Source organism: Chroicocephalus ridibundus, chromosome 14, assembly GCF_963924245.1.
Source record: "Chroicocephalus ridibundus chromosome 14, bChrRid1.1, whole genome shotgun sequence".
Taxonomy (NCBI): domain Eukaryota; kingdom Metazoa; phylum Chordata; class Aves; order Charadriiformes; family Laridae; genus Chroicocephalus; species Chroicocephalus ridibundus.
The window spans coordinates 6,068,887-6,086,465 of record NC_086297.1 but is presented as its reverse complement, the minus strand read 5'-3'; the positions used below and the strand labels follow the sequence as shown (position 1 = coordinate 6,086,465).

Genomic DNA, 17,579 nt, shown 5'->3' with positions numbered 1-17,579 from the left:
AGCGACCAGCGGGGCGGGAGGGGAGCGGCCGGATCCGGCGGGACGGGACGGGACGGGGCTGCCGCCCCTCAGAGGCCGCGCGACTCTATCGGCAGCGGCCATGGCTTTCGGGAAGGCTCCGAAAGACCCTTTCGGCACCGCCGTGGGCAGCCTGGTCGGTGAGTAACGAGGGGGCGCCGCCGCCCGCCCTGTCCCGCCGCCCCCCTGAGGGGAGCCGGGCGCCGCCGTTTCCCGCTTCGCTGCCCGGGCTGTGAGGGGCGCGGCGGGACGGCGCCTCCCCGCTCTTCCCGCCTGGCGGGGCTCGGCGGCCCGCGGGGTCCCCGGGCGTTGCTGTACGGCGGCTCCCCTTGCCCTTTCAGACCGGGCGACGTGCGGAGCGCTGCAGACGGAGGAGTGGGGACAGTTCATGCACATCTGCGACGTGATCAACGCGACGGAGGAGGGGTGAGCGCGGCGGGGGCTGTGGGCCCGGGGGTCTCTCTGGGCCGGAGGGTCGGCCCGTGCCGTCACCTGTGGGAAAGGAGAACAGCCGGGTTTTCGTCTCAGAGGTAGCAGGCGGCGTACGACGCATATGTAAAGTTACCCAAGTGTGAGTAGCAGCAGGGAGCAGATATCTTTGGCTCTTAGGGAAGAGTTTTGCCTGTTTGCGCCCCTTACTCAGCCATCAGGACTCGTAGGGATTAGACTTGTAGGCGCTATCCCATAGACGAGCGCTAGAGAAAGGTTATCACATAGGTTCTTACTTGAGCCTGGCATATTTTGTGTAACCTGCACTGCCAGTCAGTGCCCTTGTGCTCTGCAAAACCCATTTGGTTGCCTACAACGCTGTTTAAAACTGTGTGCTTTCAACTTAACCACAGTTCCCCACCATGCATTTTCTCAACCAACCTACCGCACAGCAGGAGCGAAGCGATGGCTGGGTTTCTGTTCAGTGGGATCTGTTGTATCAATATATGTACCTGGGACTCCTGGGACAGAGGTGGCCTCTTGACTGAATGGCCACATTCTGGTTTGCTCAGCCACTTGCTGCTTTGTGCTTCCTTGTTCGCACCTGTAAAAAGGGGAAAAGAAAATTTGTTCTCATGTAAGATCTGCTTCAGCATTGCATTGCAAGAACTCACTGCTAGCAGTGGCATGTTTTCACACCGACTGGAGAGCTTTCTGTAGGAGAATGAGGTATGCCTTAGTTTCTGCACAGGTATCTTTTTTTATATCAGCTTTTCCTTCCTTTCATTTTTTACGGATCCCACACTCTCACCTGTGGCTCTTAGAGCTTGGAAGGTCAGTAATAACTCCCCTCTGGTTATTGCCATAAGCAACACCATGCTTTGACCTTCAGTGTTAGTTTTTATGTGGAGCTTCTATGTAACAGAGCTTTTTTTAATAAGCTGTTTCCTCTTGTGCGCAGCTTATGCTAACAGAGGAACTCGTTATAACTTCCTCCTAAGCAACTACTGCTAGTCACAGTCTGTAACAGGATACTAGGAACAGCAAAACTGCTGTATCTAATTAGGCGAATGGTTATTTTAATGCAATATCCAGCTCCTGAGCAGAGTGTTTCCAGATGCTTCAGTGAGAGAAGCAAGAAGCAGGAGTGGAATAGTAATCGTACGGCTTTCTGTAAGGGAAAGTTTTCCTCTCCACTCTCGTGCTCCCATCTGTCACTAGATTCTCTACTGGTATGACATAGGATTAAGAAAAATAGAGAAATCTCTTTGTTTTTCCTGATGAAGTACGACAACATTTCAAACTGAAAAATGCAGTAATGGTAAATAGCTATTTAATGTCATTGGCTTTGAAATATTTTCAACAAAGATTTCTTTTTTTCTTATTAAAACACTGCATTTATGCATATTGCTCCATCTTAGATTCTAGAGAGATCCTAAAGAGACTTTAGGACATCTTGTTTTTGTTGATCATGAGCATTGAGCTGGCTTTAATAATTGTACACATACAATTGTAATTGTATGATAGCCCATATTAATCAGGCAAAACTGTTTTCCACGTGTGATAAGCTTGATGCCATCTTCCACCCTTTTCCTCCTACATAGATAGTTAAAAGATAGGGGGTGTATTTATAGAAATCAAAATGACTGTGCTAGAAATGCCACTATCTCTGGGGTGGAATGTGTTGTCCACCTGTACGTGGTAATTATTCAGATGAGTTAAAAGCATCCTGCAATTATAAGATTGGAAGTTAGCCAAGACACCCCAACTCCTGACAGCTCTCCCAGGAGAATATTTTTTAATTGCATCATACATGAAAAGTAGGTACCAGTCAACTCTTGATGCAGCTGGCAATTGATACACCCTTTCATAGCAATAAAAGCTAGATAAGTAAATCTATTGTACAACAGTGAAATAATATAATTTTGGAGGAGACTTTGCAGAGGAGCGTAACTTTATTTCTCTGCACAAGTCTCTGGAGTAACGCACAGTCTGCAGTAGCAAACCTGATTCACCACTCCAACTCAATGCTTAAGTGATTTTGCTGAAATCAATGGGCAATTGCTCTCGTTCTATGTGGGTGTAAATACAGAGATGAATATGGCCCCATATCTCAGGCTGGTTTTTTTGGCTCTTGGATGAAGTTACAAACTAGAAAAACAGTCTGACTTCACTGGTAACTTTTTCTACTTAATTTCTTGTCACAGGCCTAAAGATGCAGTTAAAGCGCTAAAGAAAAAGCTTTCAAAAAACTGTAACCACAAGGAGATCAGGCTTACCCTGTCCGTAAGTACAGCTATATTTATATTAATTAGACACTGAGAAGGAAAACATTTTAAACGATAAGGTGGCATGCAAATTATCACTGACACAACTCTCCGGGATGTTTTCTATCTTTGTGTGTACAGCACTACCACAGTGTAGATCAGGTGGTCTGCTGGTGTTCTGGAGAGTCCTGGATGATGCGAATTCTTAAATTTATTGTTGCGATTTAGGTTTTTTTTTAAACTTGTACTACGTAAAAGTAGTATAGTTGTTATTTACTCCAGTGATTGTACTTCCATGAGTGCCCCACCTGTTTGTGAAAGATATGGAGGTTGGGATATTACATAAAAGCTACATTTGACCATTCTGTTACCTTGTGGTACTGATCTTAGTTAAACTAAGCTTGGTATGCAGCAGGGTGGAATGTGTGTTATCGTGTATAAATGAGAAACTTGAATGAAAGGGTAACAATGGCAAGTTAAGCAAGGCAGCAAGACACAGGATAAGCCACATAAGATTCAGATGTTATGACTAAAGGTTGGAGTGGCTGGGAATATCTTTGTTTGAGATAATCTGGCCTCCAGAATCTGACAGTGTTTCTGAACTATCCCGGAGTTTGGGGAAGTGATGTGATTTCAGTCAATTTAAGGTTTACTGAAGTATGTTAACGTAGTTCTCTGTTCTCCACTACACCAATAATGTAGGTAATAGCAGGAAGTTCCTAACACTGTCAAAAGTCCAGAGTTCACAGATTGAATTACTCTTGACTAACAATAGCGCAACTATGAGGAGAATCATACCATTTGTATTTTAAGTTGTTGGGGATTTGTGTCTGTCATTATTTGTCTAGAAGTATTTTCTTCACCATTTCCTTTTTTGAGGTTGGAGAGGCCTGTCTGCATTACACTGAGTACTATTGCTCATGGGTTTGGTATTTGTTGTGCAAAATCATTATCTATATCAATATGTGCTGAGAAGTGATTAAGGAAGATGGGTGGTTGATAGTGTCAAATTGTAGGTCACTTAGCAATTGCCCAAGTGTCTCCTGACAAGTTAGAGATGCAGATAGATGTGTTAAACATACCGATGTATACCTTCACCTCGTTCCATTTCCGCACTTCTTTCCTGGCTTCCTTCTCCACTGTCTTATGAGTCACCTTTTTGTGTGTTGTATGTGTTTGCATAACAGAAACACTCGGTTTCCACTGTAATTGCAATCCCTGTATCAGATCTGCTTTCTTTCTCCTACAGTCTTTGTGCACCTAGATCCTTCTCTGAGTATCTGACACAGTCAACTGTAGTTATGATAACCTAGTGCTTAGATTTAGGAGCCTTTCTTTGGATATTTACTCTGCAGATACACCCAAGGTGACATTATAGCTTAGCTCTTAAGAACATAAAAGTGGGAGAAGGGTCTTGTTTCAGGTGTATCCATGGAAGAACTTTATCACATTGACCTGGAAGCTCGTTGTATTTGCTCGCAGATGGAGATTGTACCACGTTTCAGTTGTGCTTGTAGTTCAACACCTTCTCACGGTATCTTTACCATTCCAGGCCCCTTTCTCCATGTCTGTTCTCACCTACTCACACGTACGCATGTAACTGTGCCTGCCAGGCAATCACATCCTTTTGGCACAGCTTCTGTTTTCTGACTGCAGGTTTTTTCTCCCTGAGTTCCTTTATCTTTTTGTTGTTGTTGTTTTGGGGTGTTTTTAATAAGTGCCAGCCTTTCCTGTAACTCTCTTCCTGCTTCTGTTCATATGTAAAAATCTTCCATCCTTGCCTCTACCTCTGCCCCGGCTCCTTTCCTTTTTCTGGTTTTCTTCCGGTACTGCCATCAGTTTAACATGTGTGAAACCTTTGCTTTGAGGACCTCATTGCTGGCCGTGTATGACTTTTAACTCCTTTGTTCCTAAATCAGTCTTTCTATGTGCTGTATCTGCTGGTTTGGGTTCTTGATTGCCTCAATGAAGTCGTTCCGGTTTCCCATTTTGAAATGTTTACATTGGAACAGCAAATCATTACAAATGGAAAAACAGAAATAATTTTCAATTCCTAAAACACAAGCCTCCCCCCATGCAGCTCTTATCTCTTAAAAATTGTTTTTCTCCCAAATTTCTAGAAAAGTAAGGACTCTTTGATGAACTCTGAGTTTACTTACTGTGTGTCCTACAGTAATTGTGGTCCTCCTGCTTTTGAGACTCCACATCAGTTTGTCTCTCCTACCTACATTAGAAACAACTAAGAAGGCAACAGATCTACAAATCACTTTTCTTTTGAAACGTACTTTTATCCATTTTTATTTACTCCACCTTGAAATTCTAGAATTTAATCTTTCTAATGAAACTGCTTAAGGAGCTTATTCCCAGAGAATACACATAGAGGAAAATGTGAAAGTCTTTATCTGAAGTAGCACAACTGCACATGTTATCTCTGATTCTGTCATCAAGACGTGTTATATCTCAACAGCGTCTTCCTTTCTGGCTCATAGATGCATGTTTATTTACTTGGAGGAAGAAGGGTGAGTGCCAGCTTTATAGTGTGTTGGTTGCGGCTTGACTTCATGTACTCTGATCTAGCGACGTTACCTGTTGCTTGTGAAGTCATGTGGATTGAGGTGTATGCATATCAGGCCATGAAGTTGTTTCATGCACAGTCTTTGATAAAGCCAAGAGATCAGGCTTGATAGTGGTGATTTTGCTATCAGAGTGAAGAGATTAGAACTTCTGAGCAGGAACTCAAAAAAGTGCGTGTTAATTGACTCCTTATTACTAATAGACTTCAGATACTAAACTCTGTTTACGAAGTGAATGCTGAGATACCTGTTCAGTTGTCTTGGTTTTGTAAAACACTTAACTGCAGTTCCCCAGTTCTGATCCCTGTAAGGTCTTAGGAACTGAACAGCACATGGGGAAGTAGTTTATTGAATGTGTCTCTCTGTACCTGTGTCCATGCACACACACGCTCTTACATACAAAGCAGTGGGCAGAAATTTAAGATGGAATTATTGTTTCATTTTTTCATTACGTTGTTGGAAAATATTTTAAAAGAAGTCATTGGATAGGTTTAAATCTTGGAGTTTGTTTTTTTTTTACCTTAGGCTTTTTTCTGGTTTTCTTTTTAATATTCTGTAAGTTTTCAGATGTAAAAAAATAATAAATTAGCATGGCAAATGTGACCTTCATATTTTCCTTTAAGTTAACATTTCACAAAGCAGAGGATCTTAAAAATGTGAGGGAGCCCTCCAGCTCCTCAATCAAAAAAGTCCTAGTCAATTTTTTTACAATTTATGATATATATAGGCAAAGAGGAAAAGGAAAGGAGCATTGAGTGGGAGTAAAAGAAATCCATATTTCAATATCTTATATATATACATATATATATATATAAAAAATATATAATTTGAAAAATTCAAGACTTCTGAAAAAGTACTAATTTTGAAATGCAGAATCTTGGTAAAGTCTACATAGCCACCACACTATAAATGATGAATGGGAGCTGAAAAAGCTGCTCGTATAGGTTCCTTTTAAATACTGGCACTTGGAAATAGTGCCTTGGTGTTCTAAAACTCTACTGGGTAGACATCAGTATATGTTTAGTAGAGTGTAATCCTGGAGATAGATTAATGACTTGTTCCCTTTGAGTCAGAAAGACAAAGCAGCAAACTGTTTATCTGTGTTTTCTTGCATTCACCTTAGGTCTGAGAAGTATCCGTCACAGTTTGGTGGACCATACCTGTCTGCTTTAGATGAGTAGATAGTCCTACTGAACTCTTGAGTGTGGCCTCTTACTGACAGGGAATGTAGCTGACTCTCTGTTATCCCCATGAACGTCTGCCTTTTTTGTGTCTGCCTTACAGTTTGTCTTCACCTCTGTTCGGATGCATTTTATTGTTTTCATTTTGTATTGCTGTCACATGATCCAGAGAGCTTTGATTCTGCAATTTGCCCTCCTTTTTGCTCAGTGCACATCTCTTTTCAACTGGATGTCTGGTATCAGCTAGCCAGGAACATAGCAGCTCTGTCAATTCCAGCAGTTCTCAGGTCCTGCCTATCATTTACAGGAAGTTTAATGGTTTGCTTGAAGTTAATTTGCCTGTTCTGTTATTAAAAAGTTTCTATTGAGATTCCATTGTGCTATGTGGAGCAGTGGTTGATTTGGCCACCTTGGATCTATTCATTCCAATGGAACTGCTTGGGAAGGTGAAGTCCTATTTGCAACAATAAATAACTATATTGAAATTCTAATGAAAGATGTTATTAGCATGAAAGTGGCTTGTTCATGAATGGTCCAGTTAAAAATAATTGAATCAAATTCTTCTTTTTCTTACACCAGCTTAGTTTCACTCTGAGTGGTGCGTACTGGCGTAATTGAGTGGAGGATCTAGCCTATTAGTTCAGTACTTTCATTCAGAGCATAAATACGCAGTCCCTTAAGTAGAGAATTAATAATAGGGAGTAGCATACCAAATTTCCCATGCACTGGGTTGAAAATTTTTTACACAGACCATCTTTGAAGTAGTGCACAGGCAAATTATTTGGTTTATTAGCATATGTTTCATGTACTCTTTCAAATGAAAAATAATGATTCGAGCCAAGATTTTTTTGTAATTATCTCTCAGTTAGTTTTTTGCACAGCAGTCTGCCAGTGTCTCTTTGTTCTACCCTGTTTTCATTTCAGCAATATGTTTTCTTCTGGTTTCAAACATCTCCCATAAGTTCCTGATCACACTGGGAAAAAAATCCCCAAGTCCTGAGGCTAGAACATGAGTTACTAAAATTATTTCAACTTAGTCAAATATAGTCTGCTCTGAATAGGAAAGTATATTTAACCTACTTTTATCAAGATTACAATAGTGTCCTTTAAAATCTGTGTATCCTTTTGAGAATATATCCTGTCTGTTATGTGATTCAGGGGAAGTTTTGTCTCAAAACACATGAAATTTTGGAAACTTTTGTTAATTTTTACACTTTGCTTTCACCTTTCCATGTTCCCTCTTAAATAGAGAGGAGAAAATAAAGGTACGGTAGAAGAGCAAAAAGCACAAGAGCACATTTTTCTTTACGTGGGGCATCATAGTCCTGTCATTGATCTCCTGATTTGAGCCAGGCAAGATGAGTTCTGTTCCTGATTCTGCACCTGATTTGACTAACCGTAGTTTCCTGTTAAGACTTGCATTAACCTGATTTCGGGTGACTGGGACGCAGCGACTGCTTTTGATATCTCTTCTGTAAAATGGGAATTGTAATCAGCTACCTCCAGGTGTACAAGGGAGAAGTATTATGTTATTATCACATACTGCTATATTTGATAGGGCAGACATGTTGCTTGCACAGATCCTACACTGAGCATTCCAAGCAGAGTTTTGGAAGTAGGCTTCTTTTGTGAAGATGAATCTGACAATTGGAACAATTCAACTTTTCTGTTCCAAATCAATGTGACCTTTAAAACGTGTGAAGAAATTGTAGTCCAAGTTGTTGAATTTGTTCTTTTCTATTTTTTCATTAGTCTCTGGCTTACAGGACAGATTACAAGAAAGGCATTTAGTAATCTTATTTCCTCTCTTGTAGAGCTCTTCAGAATCTGTCAGACTAGGATATCTATGTGCTAGGCAGTGAATTAATTCTATTACTGAATCTGTACAAGTCGTTTTTTAAGCTATGGGCGGCTTTCATGCTGTTAAGGTACCGTATGTTCAGTAACTGCTATGACATGGAAACAAGTGTGACCATACTTCTCTGTTAAAAATAGTTTAACTCTGGCTAACACATCTCATTTTGTATTGCATAGGTATAACAGTGTGCACAGTGAGCTACTGTTTCCCTGTAGTAACCTTATCAGACGTTCTGGTGAGATTGCTGGCCATAATCTGTTCATATCCATTCGTACTCTTCCCCATAACACCTTGGAACAAAAGGAAACAAAAGCAGTTAAGTTGTGTTTTTTTCCCTAGTATCTGTGTAACAGAAGCTTTTTGTGTGCGCAGCTGCTTGACATGTGCATAGAGAACTGTGGCCCAAGATTCCAATCTTTCGTTGTGAAGAAAGATTTCTGTAAAGACAAGCTGGTGAAACTACTGAATCCAAGATACAACCTGCCAATTGACATGCAGGAGAAAATCTTGACCTTTATCATGGTAAGTCCAGAGCAAACAGTAGATGTTTATGTCTCTGCTATGCGGTAAGCATTTAATGATGCAGCCTATTCCTGTAACATACTTATCGGAACCTCTTCCTAAAGCAGACTTTATTCTTGCTGCTCCTGCTTCATGCAGGAATAGCACAGACTGGAAGACAAAGAGAGGGAACTGGAAAACTGTCAACTTCCACCTTTTATATTCCCCTTACGGTCTGTGTATGGTCTTACCTCCCTCTGTGGTTGCACTTAGCAAGCAGGATGAGAGGTAACTTTGGAGCTTTCGTGGTTCCTGCTCCTTTGAATGGAGTTAGCTGGAGTGGATGGACGGAATGACCTGTCTTTAGGACCACATGTTTTAGAAGCGCTTGTCTGATCCACCGACTGTCCATTTTTGTGACTGTTACTGTTCCTGTTATTTCAAAACTAGACATGGGCCCGAGGTTTCCAAGGAATGGTGGATGTGAGCGAAGTAAAAGAAGTTTATCTAGAATTGCTCAAGAAAGGAGTGGAATTTCCATCTTCTGACACCAGCAGAGGGGGACCTAAGGTGGGGATACACAAGGATATTTCATTAACTATTGTAAATCAGAAATGGGATGTGTTAATTGTATGAGTTCTGTAGACAATGAAGGTGCATTTGTTTAGGGGTTTGTTTTTTTTTATTTGAATGCTCCAGGGCAGAATGTGACCAACCTACTTAAGCATATGATCAGGAATTGGTTTCAATTATAAGAGCCAAGATAACACAGAAACCTGGCCTATATAATAGTTTATTTTCTTTCAAACCACAGATTAGTGGATATGTTCTCAAAAAGGAAGTATCTCTCTCTTGAGGCTTTCAAAGTGTGTAAAGGATTTGGGCATGCTGTTTTACCTCAAAATGAGTGAGAGTAGAGCGCTCCAAATGCATCAACTTCTGAAAGCCTCAAGTAAAATGAGAAAGATTTTAATGAAAACACATACTGTTCAGAATATGAGTATTATCTGTCTTTAAACCAAGAGAGGTAGGAATCTTTAAGAAAATATTATTGTCTATATATGTCTCCAGCTGTTTGCACAGCCTGTACACAATAAATGTTATTTAAGCGTATGTCATAGGTATCATTGTGTAGCATCTAGGACATTAAGCATGCCATGAGCATTGGACGTCAGCTGAAAATACAGTGCATGTTTTAAGGCTGTTCTTTCCAGAATTTTTTGCCCTATGAGAAAAGTTTTCACAAGAGTTTTGGGAAGTGTGAAAGCCATCCACCACTGTGTGGAACCTTGCAATTACAGAATTAAATGTCTGCAGTCAGTGCAGACAGGAATGGCTCAGGTTTATCCTGAGTTTGATTTGATGATTGAATAGTGGAGTGCGCAAAAGCTTATGTATTCAAAGGTTTTTTGAACAAGCTGTATGGAGAATGCTCTGAATAGACAATATTTCCTTTTTCTCACCAAGTACAGTAGACACAATTCTGTCTACCGTGTGTATCTGCCAGTTAAAATCAGTGGCAAACTTTCTGCTTATCTCGGCAACAGCAGACCTGAACACAATTTTTAGCTCTGTCTCTAGGAAGTGAAGGACTTGAAGTGTGTAGTCTTGTGTAGGTTGGGGTTTGGATTTGGATTTTTTTTTTTTTATAGCAGTCAGTTCAAATGCAGTGCAAGTGAAGTGAAAGTGTTCTAGCTTTTCGTCCCAGAAGGCCTTCGTAGTTGATCATCTGTAGAGCCCTAGACTTAACCCCCCCACTGGTTCCAAGTATGATCGCATTCTAAACTATCCTTTGTAAAGTTGCCGTGGCAGTTTGGGAAGGACTCTTGGCTATTAAATGGCTTAAGAGCTCAAGAAGCTAGCCTGTTCTTAGCCATTCCTGCTTCATCCTGTGGAATTTACTTGCAAACCCATTTAAAAGATATCTGAATTCCAAACCTCATTTCATTACGAAGTAGCCATTAGATTTATTCTTGAAAATAGACCTTGCTCGACAAATTCCCTGGGAGCATTGATTATGAAAAGGCTGATGCCCAGTTGTTTAGTCTGAAAAAGATGTTTTGTAGCTCAAGCTGTGTTCTTTTGTCTCTCCACAGACTTCATCTCAGCCGTCTACCAAGCCATCACCATCTTCTGCTACTCCTGCAAAACGTTCTTTACTGCCTCTTCCCACAGGACCAACATTATTGTTGACTCCTGAGCAGGTGCAGTACTACAGGTTTAGAGGGGGGCGGGTCCATGTGAAATGTACTAGTAGCCTGTGATTTCAACAACCTGGGTGCATAGACCATGGGAAGGGAGCATCAGTTCAAGTGGCATAGTTCTATATTTCTGGTTTTAGGCTTGTTCTCCTGAAGATGTTTTATATGGTGATGTGCCAAAGCAGAGTAGGCAGAAGTGAGTTCAATAAATGCCAGGCTGTACCCCAACCAGAAAGTGGAATCATTTACTCAAGTGTGAGAATATCTAATGATCTCTGACAATGTTGTTACGCAAATTGATAAAAGTTACCTCAAAGATAAGTGAGGAAGCCAAACTTACTTTTGCATAAGAGTTGTGTGAAGAGATTATTCTAAAAAGAAGAAAGGAAAGGACAGTTCACTTCCATTCCTGCTTGGCCTGTAGGTAACTAAGAAAAGTAACAGCAACATTAGTGAGAGGGATTAACTGTAAGAAAAATGAGTAGTACTATCAGATTTGTATTTTAGTTTGATTGCACATACAAAAGCTGAGCTAACTCCTTCCTTTTCGTGGCATGTCACCAGAGTAAAATAATGCTAATTTGGCCCATATTACACCTAATAATAAAGAAACTACATATTAGGGGTAAGAATTGCTCTGCTCACTCTGTTCACCTACACAATATTCTCTCATGTTGAACTCAACAGATTGGGAAACTGTACAGTGAACTGGATATGGCAAAAATGAACGTGAGAGTCATGTCATCAATATTAAAAGAAAATGTTCCTGGATCTGAAAATCCAGATGATATGAATCTTTTACAGGTATGTGATAATTCATTGGTAGGGGCTATTGTTTTGATTTGGTCAAAGTTGATTTTAAAACATGTTGAGTCCTTTCTTGTAACGTCTGGTCTGGATTCAGATTGCCACATAGAATCCAACAGCAGGTTTCAGTCTCTGCTTTTGCTCTGCTTTCTCTTGTCTTCTTCACCTTCCCTTGACATCTAGATAGTCAAGAAAGGACAATACAGCTTGCAATGCAAATTTAAGCTCTAGGGAATTCCAAGGGCAAAGGAATTTCATAATGAAGTGTTCTCTGTTAAGCGTGTTTTGTCAAACAGCCCCGAGAACATTCCAGTTGAACGCAGTTGGCTTGTGGGAAAATAGATGATGACACAGTCTGTCTCTCATATCCGTCCTGGAGTTTTCAGTGCTCTTTTTATTATTACCGGTACCTTAAAGGCAGACTGAAGGCCAGTGAAGAATATGAAACATTGGGTTTATATGCGTGACCTCAAAGATTGGGAGCTGTGCTGTAGATGAATCCACGTGCTCTTAAAGTGTAGCCTGAAGGAAGTGTATTGCAATAGTCCAGTTTAGGTTTGACAGTGAACATGTAGATGTTATTCTTTCTGTGATGTCATTTCTTCTACTTGCTCATGCTGTATTTTCTATTTTAGAAATTAAAAATGCAGTATTACTTTAGCATTTCAATAGCAACCTGTCCCTGGACGTTTTTGTATTTCATACTGTCTGCAAGAATTTAAAAAGCTTCTGTTGCACCCTTCTGTTTCTAAACTTACCTCTGAACTTCTATTACGAGGAAGCATTTTTGGTAATTTGTCAGCATTGAATGTGTTGGAGAAGTGATTGGTGTGCTACTTTTGCCCAGTGGAGAATTTTTCCTTTGCAAGGAACCCTTATTGGGTGCTCTTGGTTTGCCTTCAAGGTCATGCTGTTCAGCTGTGTCCGTTTATGGATTGGTTTGCAACTGGAGGTGAGATATGGAGAGGTAGCAGCAGTTTGCCACTATCTCTCATCTTTAATGACAGGCAGTGCTGCTGGTCTGGGGAAACCAGACAGGAGATGGGCTCAATCTCTCAGTATTTTTTGTTCCCCTGGAAATTGCTCACATCCCCAACAGTGTTTCCCTTGCAGAGATTTGTGGAGCTACAAGTCCAAGGAGGAAGGGCTGGCGAAGGAGGGTCTGAGCCAGAGTAGGCTTTAAAACATGGGCAAGTAGCTGTTGCAGTAGAGTGCAGAGGGCTTGCCTTGCCTGCACTAAAGGATTGAGTATAGGTTGTTCCAGCAATGGGTGCCACCAGCTAATCTATGGCTGTTCTATGCACAGTACTTTACCTCTGTGGTGGTGCTGCCAACAGGGAGGTTGCCAGTACACTGGTTTAACATACTTGGCAACCTCTGTCCAGTCCATGACAAGGTAAGTGTTTCTGGTTGTGAAACAGGAAAAGTATGTCTTTCATTTCCTGTCTCCTACCATAGCCCTTATGCATGTGAACGCACGGATAAGGTTGCCCACGGTAAACCAGTGAATTCTTATTGACACTCCCAGTAATAAAATTGTTGGCAAAAATTTGAGAACAGGGTGTGGAGTTCCCATTTGTGGGCAAGTGACTAAAAACTCATTTCTTCTATGTTAATTTCACTGTTGTTCTTTCTCTTCTTTTCCCCTGTGCACTGAGTGGTATAAAGCATCAAGCATGGCTAGCCTGTTCATTAACAATGTTTAATGTTCCCTTTTGTTTGTAGCTCTACTTGGATTGCTTGGATTAGGCTTTTGTTGTCAAAGAACAGTCCTTTACTAAAAAGAGGTGCTCGTTTAGGCTTTGAGTGACTTGGAGACATTAATTTCAGTCCTTCTGATTGTCTGGAGTCTCTCAATAAAAGCTGTAGCAGGGTAAACTGCTACAGTAAAACAACATATTTTCAGTTCTATAGTGTCATTAGTGGCTAGGCTCCTCCCTTTCTCCACCCTGTTCTGGGCAAGGCTTAAGATCGCAGATCTGACTTGAAATATTGTGCAGACCAGTAACATAAGTTAAAGAATAGCTAAAGCTCAGTATGAGACAAGAAGAGTAACAAACTTTTGTACTGGATAATGAATAGGCATGCTTGATGGACATGCAGGAATTTGCGTCCAGATCATCAGCTGGTAAGAATTAGCACAAATTCATTGGAATCACTGATGATTACTGTACCAACTGGTTGTCCATCATTGTAGAACTCCAGGTTTCAAAACATAAGACCATAGGCATCGTTGTGGATAGGAGCAAAGCCTACCAAATCCACGCTTGAAATGAGTGTCTCAATTTTCTTCTCTAGTGAATATTAATCTGTACAAAGGAGCTAGTCTGTCTGTATAATGGAGTCATAAGAAATACACGTTTTTTTTTAAATGTATATCAGGTAGTAAAGCGTGGAGTTGGAGAGGTTTTAAATTTCATTACAGACATTAAACTGAATACGTTTTTCTGTGTTTTATCCTGGGCTATGAAGATTGAGTACTGGAAGGTACAATGCTCTGTAATCCTTGTGCAGATTTGGCAAAGGAGTGCAAAACTTCTTTTTACAGAAATAAAATCATTTATTTACATGAAGTATATGTTTTTTGATGAAAAATCAGATCATTTTGAAAGTAATACCAGAGCAATTTCTGAATAGCAGTGTGCAGATAGAGTAATTTCCCCCCCGCCCTTTTTTTTTTTTGTTTCCTCCTTAAGTGGAGCCTGCCAGCATTTGCAAATGCACTGTGGGGGGGAATAAAATGTTGGCTGAGTTGAGGTTCCTGTTGCTAAAGAATTTGTTTCTTTGAACATGCAAAATCTGCAGTAGAGAGGAATATAAATAAACTATCTTGCATTTCAACTGGCAATAATGCAAAAATCTGCTCAATAAACTCTCATAATTCTCCTATCAACTGATTCTGCTAGGTTTGTGTTAGTTTCTCAGAAAGTGCATAGGTTAAGTGCATCCAAACTTCCCCACTTAGAGCAATACTTAGAGCTAGAGACTTGTGTCACAGAGCACTTCTGCCCTTTGGACTATTGTTTTTTCTTCAAGCAGATGTTTAACAGGATCACATTCATTACATCCATGTGAAGTATCCTGCTGAGTTTAATCGGCTTCAAACAGGATCAAATCAAATTTGCTCTGCATCGCCCAGAGGAGTCGTTGTTATTTTGCAATTTGTAATTTTGACTTTAGAGATAGATATATCTCTAGAAATAAAGGTGGGTCAAGAGGTAGGGATTAGGTAGGAGTGCTGGCTGTGATGATAGTAGCTGTCACCCTGCCTTGCAGAGATCAAAGACATGAAAATTATGCTATTTGCAATGTTTGGTATGTGTGTGGTTTGTGTAAATTAAGGAATGTTACCTGTGAGTCTGCAGTGCTCAAGTGTCTTATCGTTTTTCTCCAGAACTGACAAATTGGGAGACCACAGTTACGATTCTTTTTTTTTTCTTCCCCTGCCTTTGGCAGAAACTGTATAAGACCTGTCGGATGATGCAGGAGAGGATCATGGAGTTGTTGGTGACAGTGGAGAATGAAGATGTGATAGTTGAATTAATACAAGTAAATGAAGATCTAAATAATGTCCTTCTGGGACATGAAAGGTAAGTACAGGGCTTCTCTCCTCACATTTTTGGTATCCTAACTGAGTAAGGGTACTTAATGCTCTATGTCTAATGTTGATCTTCAACAAGGAGACAGATTTTATCCTTAAATCCAGAAAAGAAACGTGATTGCAAAAAGAGAAAATTGTGTATTTGTCTTCTCCTAAACACTTCAGGAACAGCTTATAAAGGTGGTTAGAAAACCATTATACTGGGGTAAAACAAGTTAACAGCACAGGCAGGAAATCAGATGGATGCACACAAACAAAAATTATTTTGGAAGTTGATGTTCCTTTTTGGTACTGCACAGAGAATTTGTCATCAGTCTGCTACAAACCTTTTGGTACTGGTGATGGTCCTTATCTCTGTTAAGCGTATACACTTCCAGAAAAGAACACTAGTTCTCCTTTCTGAACAACTTTGACAGTTTTACTGCAGAAATTGGCCATGGAATGGCATTCTGCTTCATTGCATGCTAAAGAGAGTCACTTGCTTTTCTCAACTGTATTGAAACACGCTGTTCTACTTGTCTTACAGCACAAAATGTTTCCTTCTTTCACACATGGAAGCACCGCAGTGCTTGTGTTGACATTCTGTGTTTGCATCTATTATGTCATTGGTGGCATTACTAGATGCTAGCAAAACTGAAATTAACTTTAAACTCAAAATTTGAGTATTATCCTTCAAAATATCACAGTGAGTATACTCTCGTAGAGTATTCTGGTTTAATAGGAAATAGCCTTCCATGTTAAGTAGTTTATATCTTCTCCATGGCTAAGAAATGTTATAGAAATCATTATACATCAAGTGCAATGGTTCATCATAGTCATCTTTTCTTTTTAAACCTCTTCTGAATGCTGCACTGAAAATATCAGTAGTGTTTCTAAGCGTCACAGCACGAACTTTGGTTCTAATGTTGACAACATTTAGTTTTTGTTTATGGTTAAATCTTATGTCTACAGCAGTGTTGACATTTTTTACAGTAAGTGCCTTGAAAAAATAGCGTGCGCACTTCTTGCTTTAGGAGGTTTTTCATTTTAGTAAAGCAAAACTAGAATTCTGTTCAGCTTCTCTAAATCAACTGAAGTCAGATGCGGGCTTACGTTTTTGTTACAACGGCTGAATACTGGCAAGGCCAAAAACCTCTTAACTATCAATAGTAGCTTGTGGGTATAATTCAAGCAATTCCTTACGAAAGACTCACCTGGTGATTTAAGGAGCAGTTAATTGGCTGTTGTGAAACTGGACAGAAAACTACTGCGTTTTAGCAGTGTAATGTTATGGTTTATGTGGGATGAGTCTCCCTGGGTGCAGAGGCACTGATTGCACTTCAGATTTGGTAGGTATTGAAATACATTGGGTTAATGTTTGCAGCAGAAGATTTGTTCTTTGGAACTCCCTCTGAACAATGAGATCTGTAAAGGGCAGACCGATTTTAACTAGCTGCATCTGTTTCAGACTATGGGTATTGTTTGAATACAAGTCATGCTGCATTTGCTGTTCTGATTGTTAATGTAGAGTCTAAATGAAACCAGGAGCAATCACCATTGTGCAATAAACCGGCCTCATGTACGTAGCAATGACTCCCTCTAGTGGCTCTAACAACTTTTCAGTTCTTCCTGTAGTTCAGATAAATATTTTATGTTCTGCAGTTGGAAAAGTTTTTTGGTTTTTTTTTTCTCCTGTTCCTCCCTGCATATATACTGTCTTTGTGGCTTCACCAGTTCAGTAACCCAGAATAGCAAGTGCAGTTGTGTAGACAGTCTCATGTCCATACCACTTGGGGCTCTTCTGAAATGGATTGGCTTATGGATGCTGAATATCACTTAGCTGTGTCTCCTCTAGCTCTAGTGTTTGTTTGGCACTTCTGGAATCCTTTGATAGTCAAGCTTTGATTATAACTGGTTTCATATTCTTACGAATGACATCACAGAAATGTAAGAATGAGCACTTAACTCTGCAACTTCAACAGGTTTTCTCGAAACAGAGTTCGTTTTTTGGAGAATCAAAGAATACAACGTGAACGCACAGAGGTGAGTAATTATAGATGAACTTGTGAATCGCAGGACTGTAAACATTTCTTTTTCCGTTCATTGTGAAAAATACACTTTTAATAGCAGAATTTTATTCTCTAGTTGAGCGGTACAGGAGACA

General features: G+C 40.2%; 1 protein-coding gene across 7 annotated transcripts in view; it reads left to right on the top strand.

Moving 5' to 3' along the window:
- Positions 1-17,579, top strand: part of TOM1L1 (target of myb1 like 1 membrane trafficking protein) — a 37,081-nt gene that overhangs the window by 12,397 nt on the left and 7,105 nt on the right. For 3 of the 7 annotated variants that reach the window (XM_063351660.1, XM_063351661.1, XM_063351659.1), the window contains 8 exons: positions 360-444; positions 2,655-2,733; positions 8,699-8,848; positions 9,278-9,397; positions 10,924-11,031; positions 11,716-11,832; positions 15,292-15,425; positions 17,398-17,458. In XM_063351660.1, coding sequence (XP_063207730.1) covers positions 407-444; positions 2,655-2,733; positions 8,699-8,848; positions 9,278-9,397; positions 10,924-11,031; positions 11,716-11,832; positions 15,292-15,425; positions 17,398-17,458 — 807 coding nt within the window. In that variant the 5' untranslated portion in view covers positions 360-406. The other 4 variants (XM_063351658.1, XM_063351657.1, XM_063351663.1 and 1 more) reach the window with 3 other exon arrangements.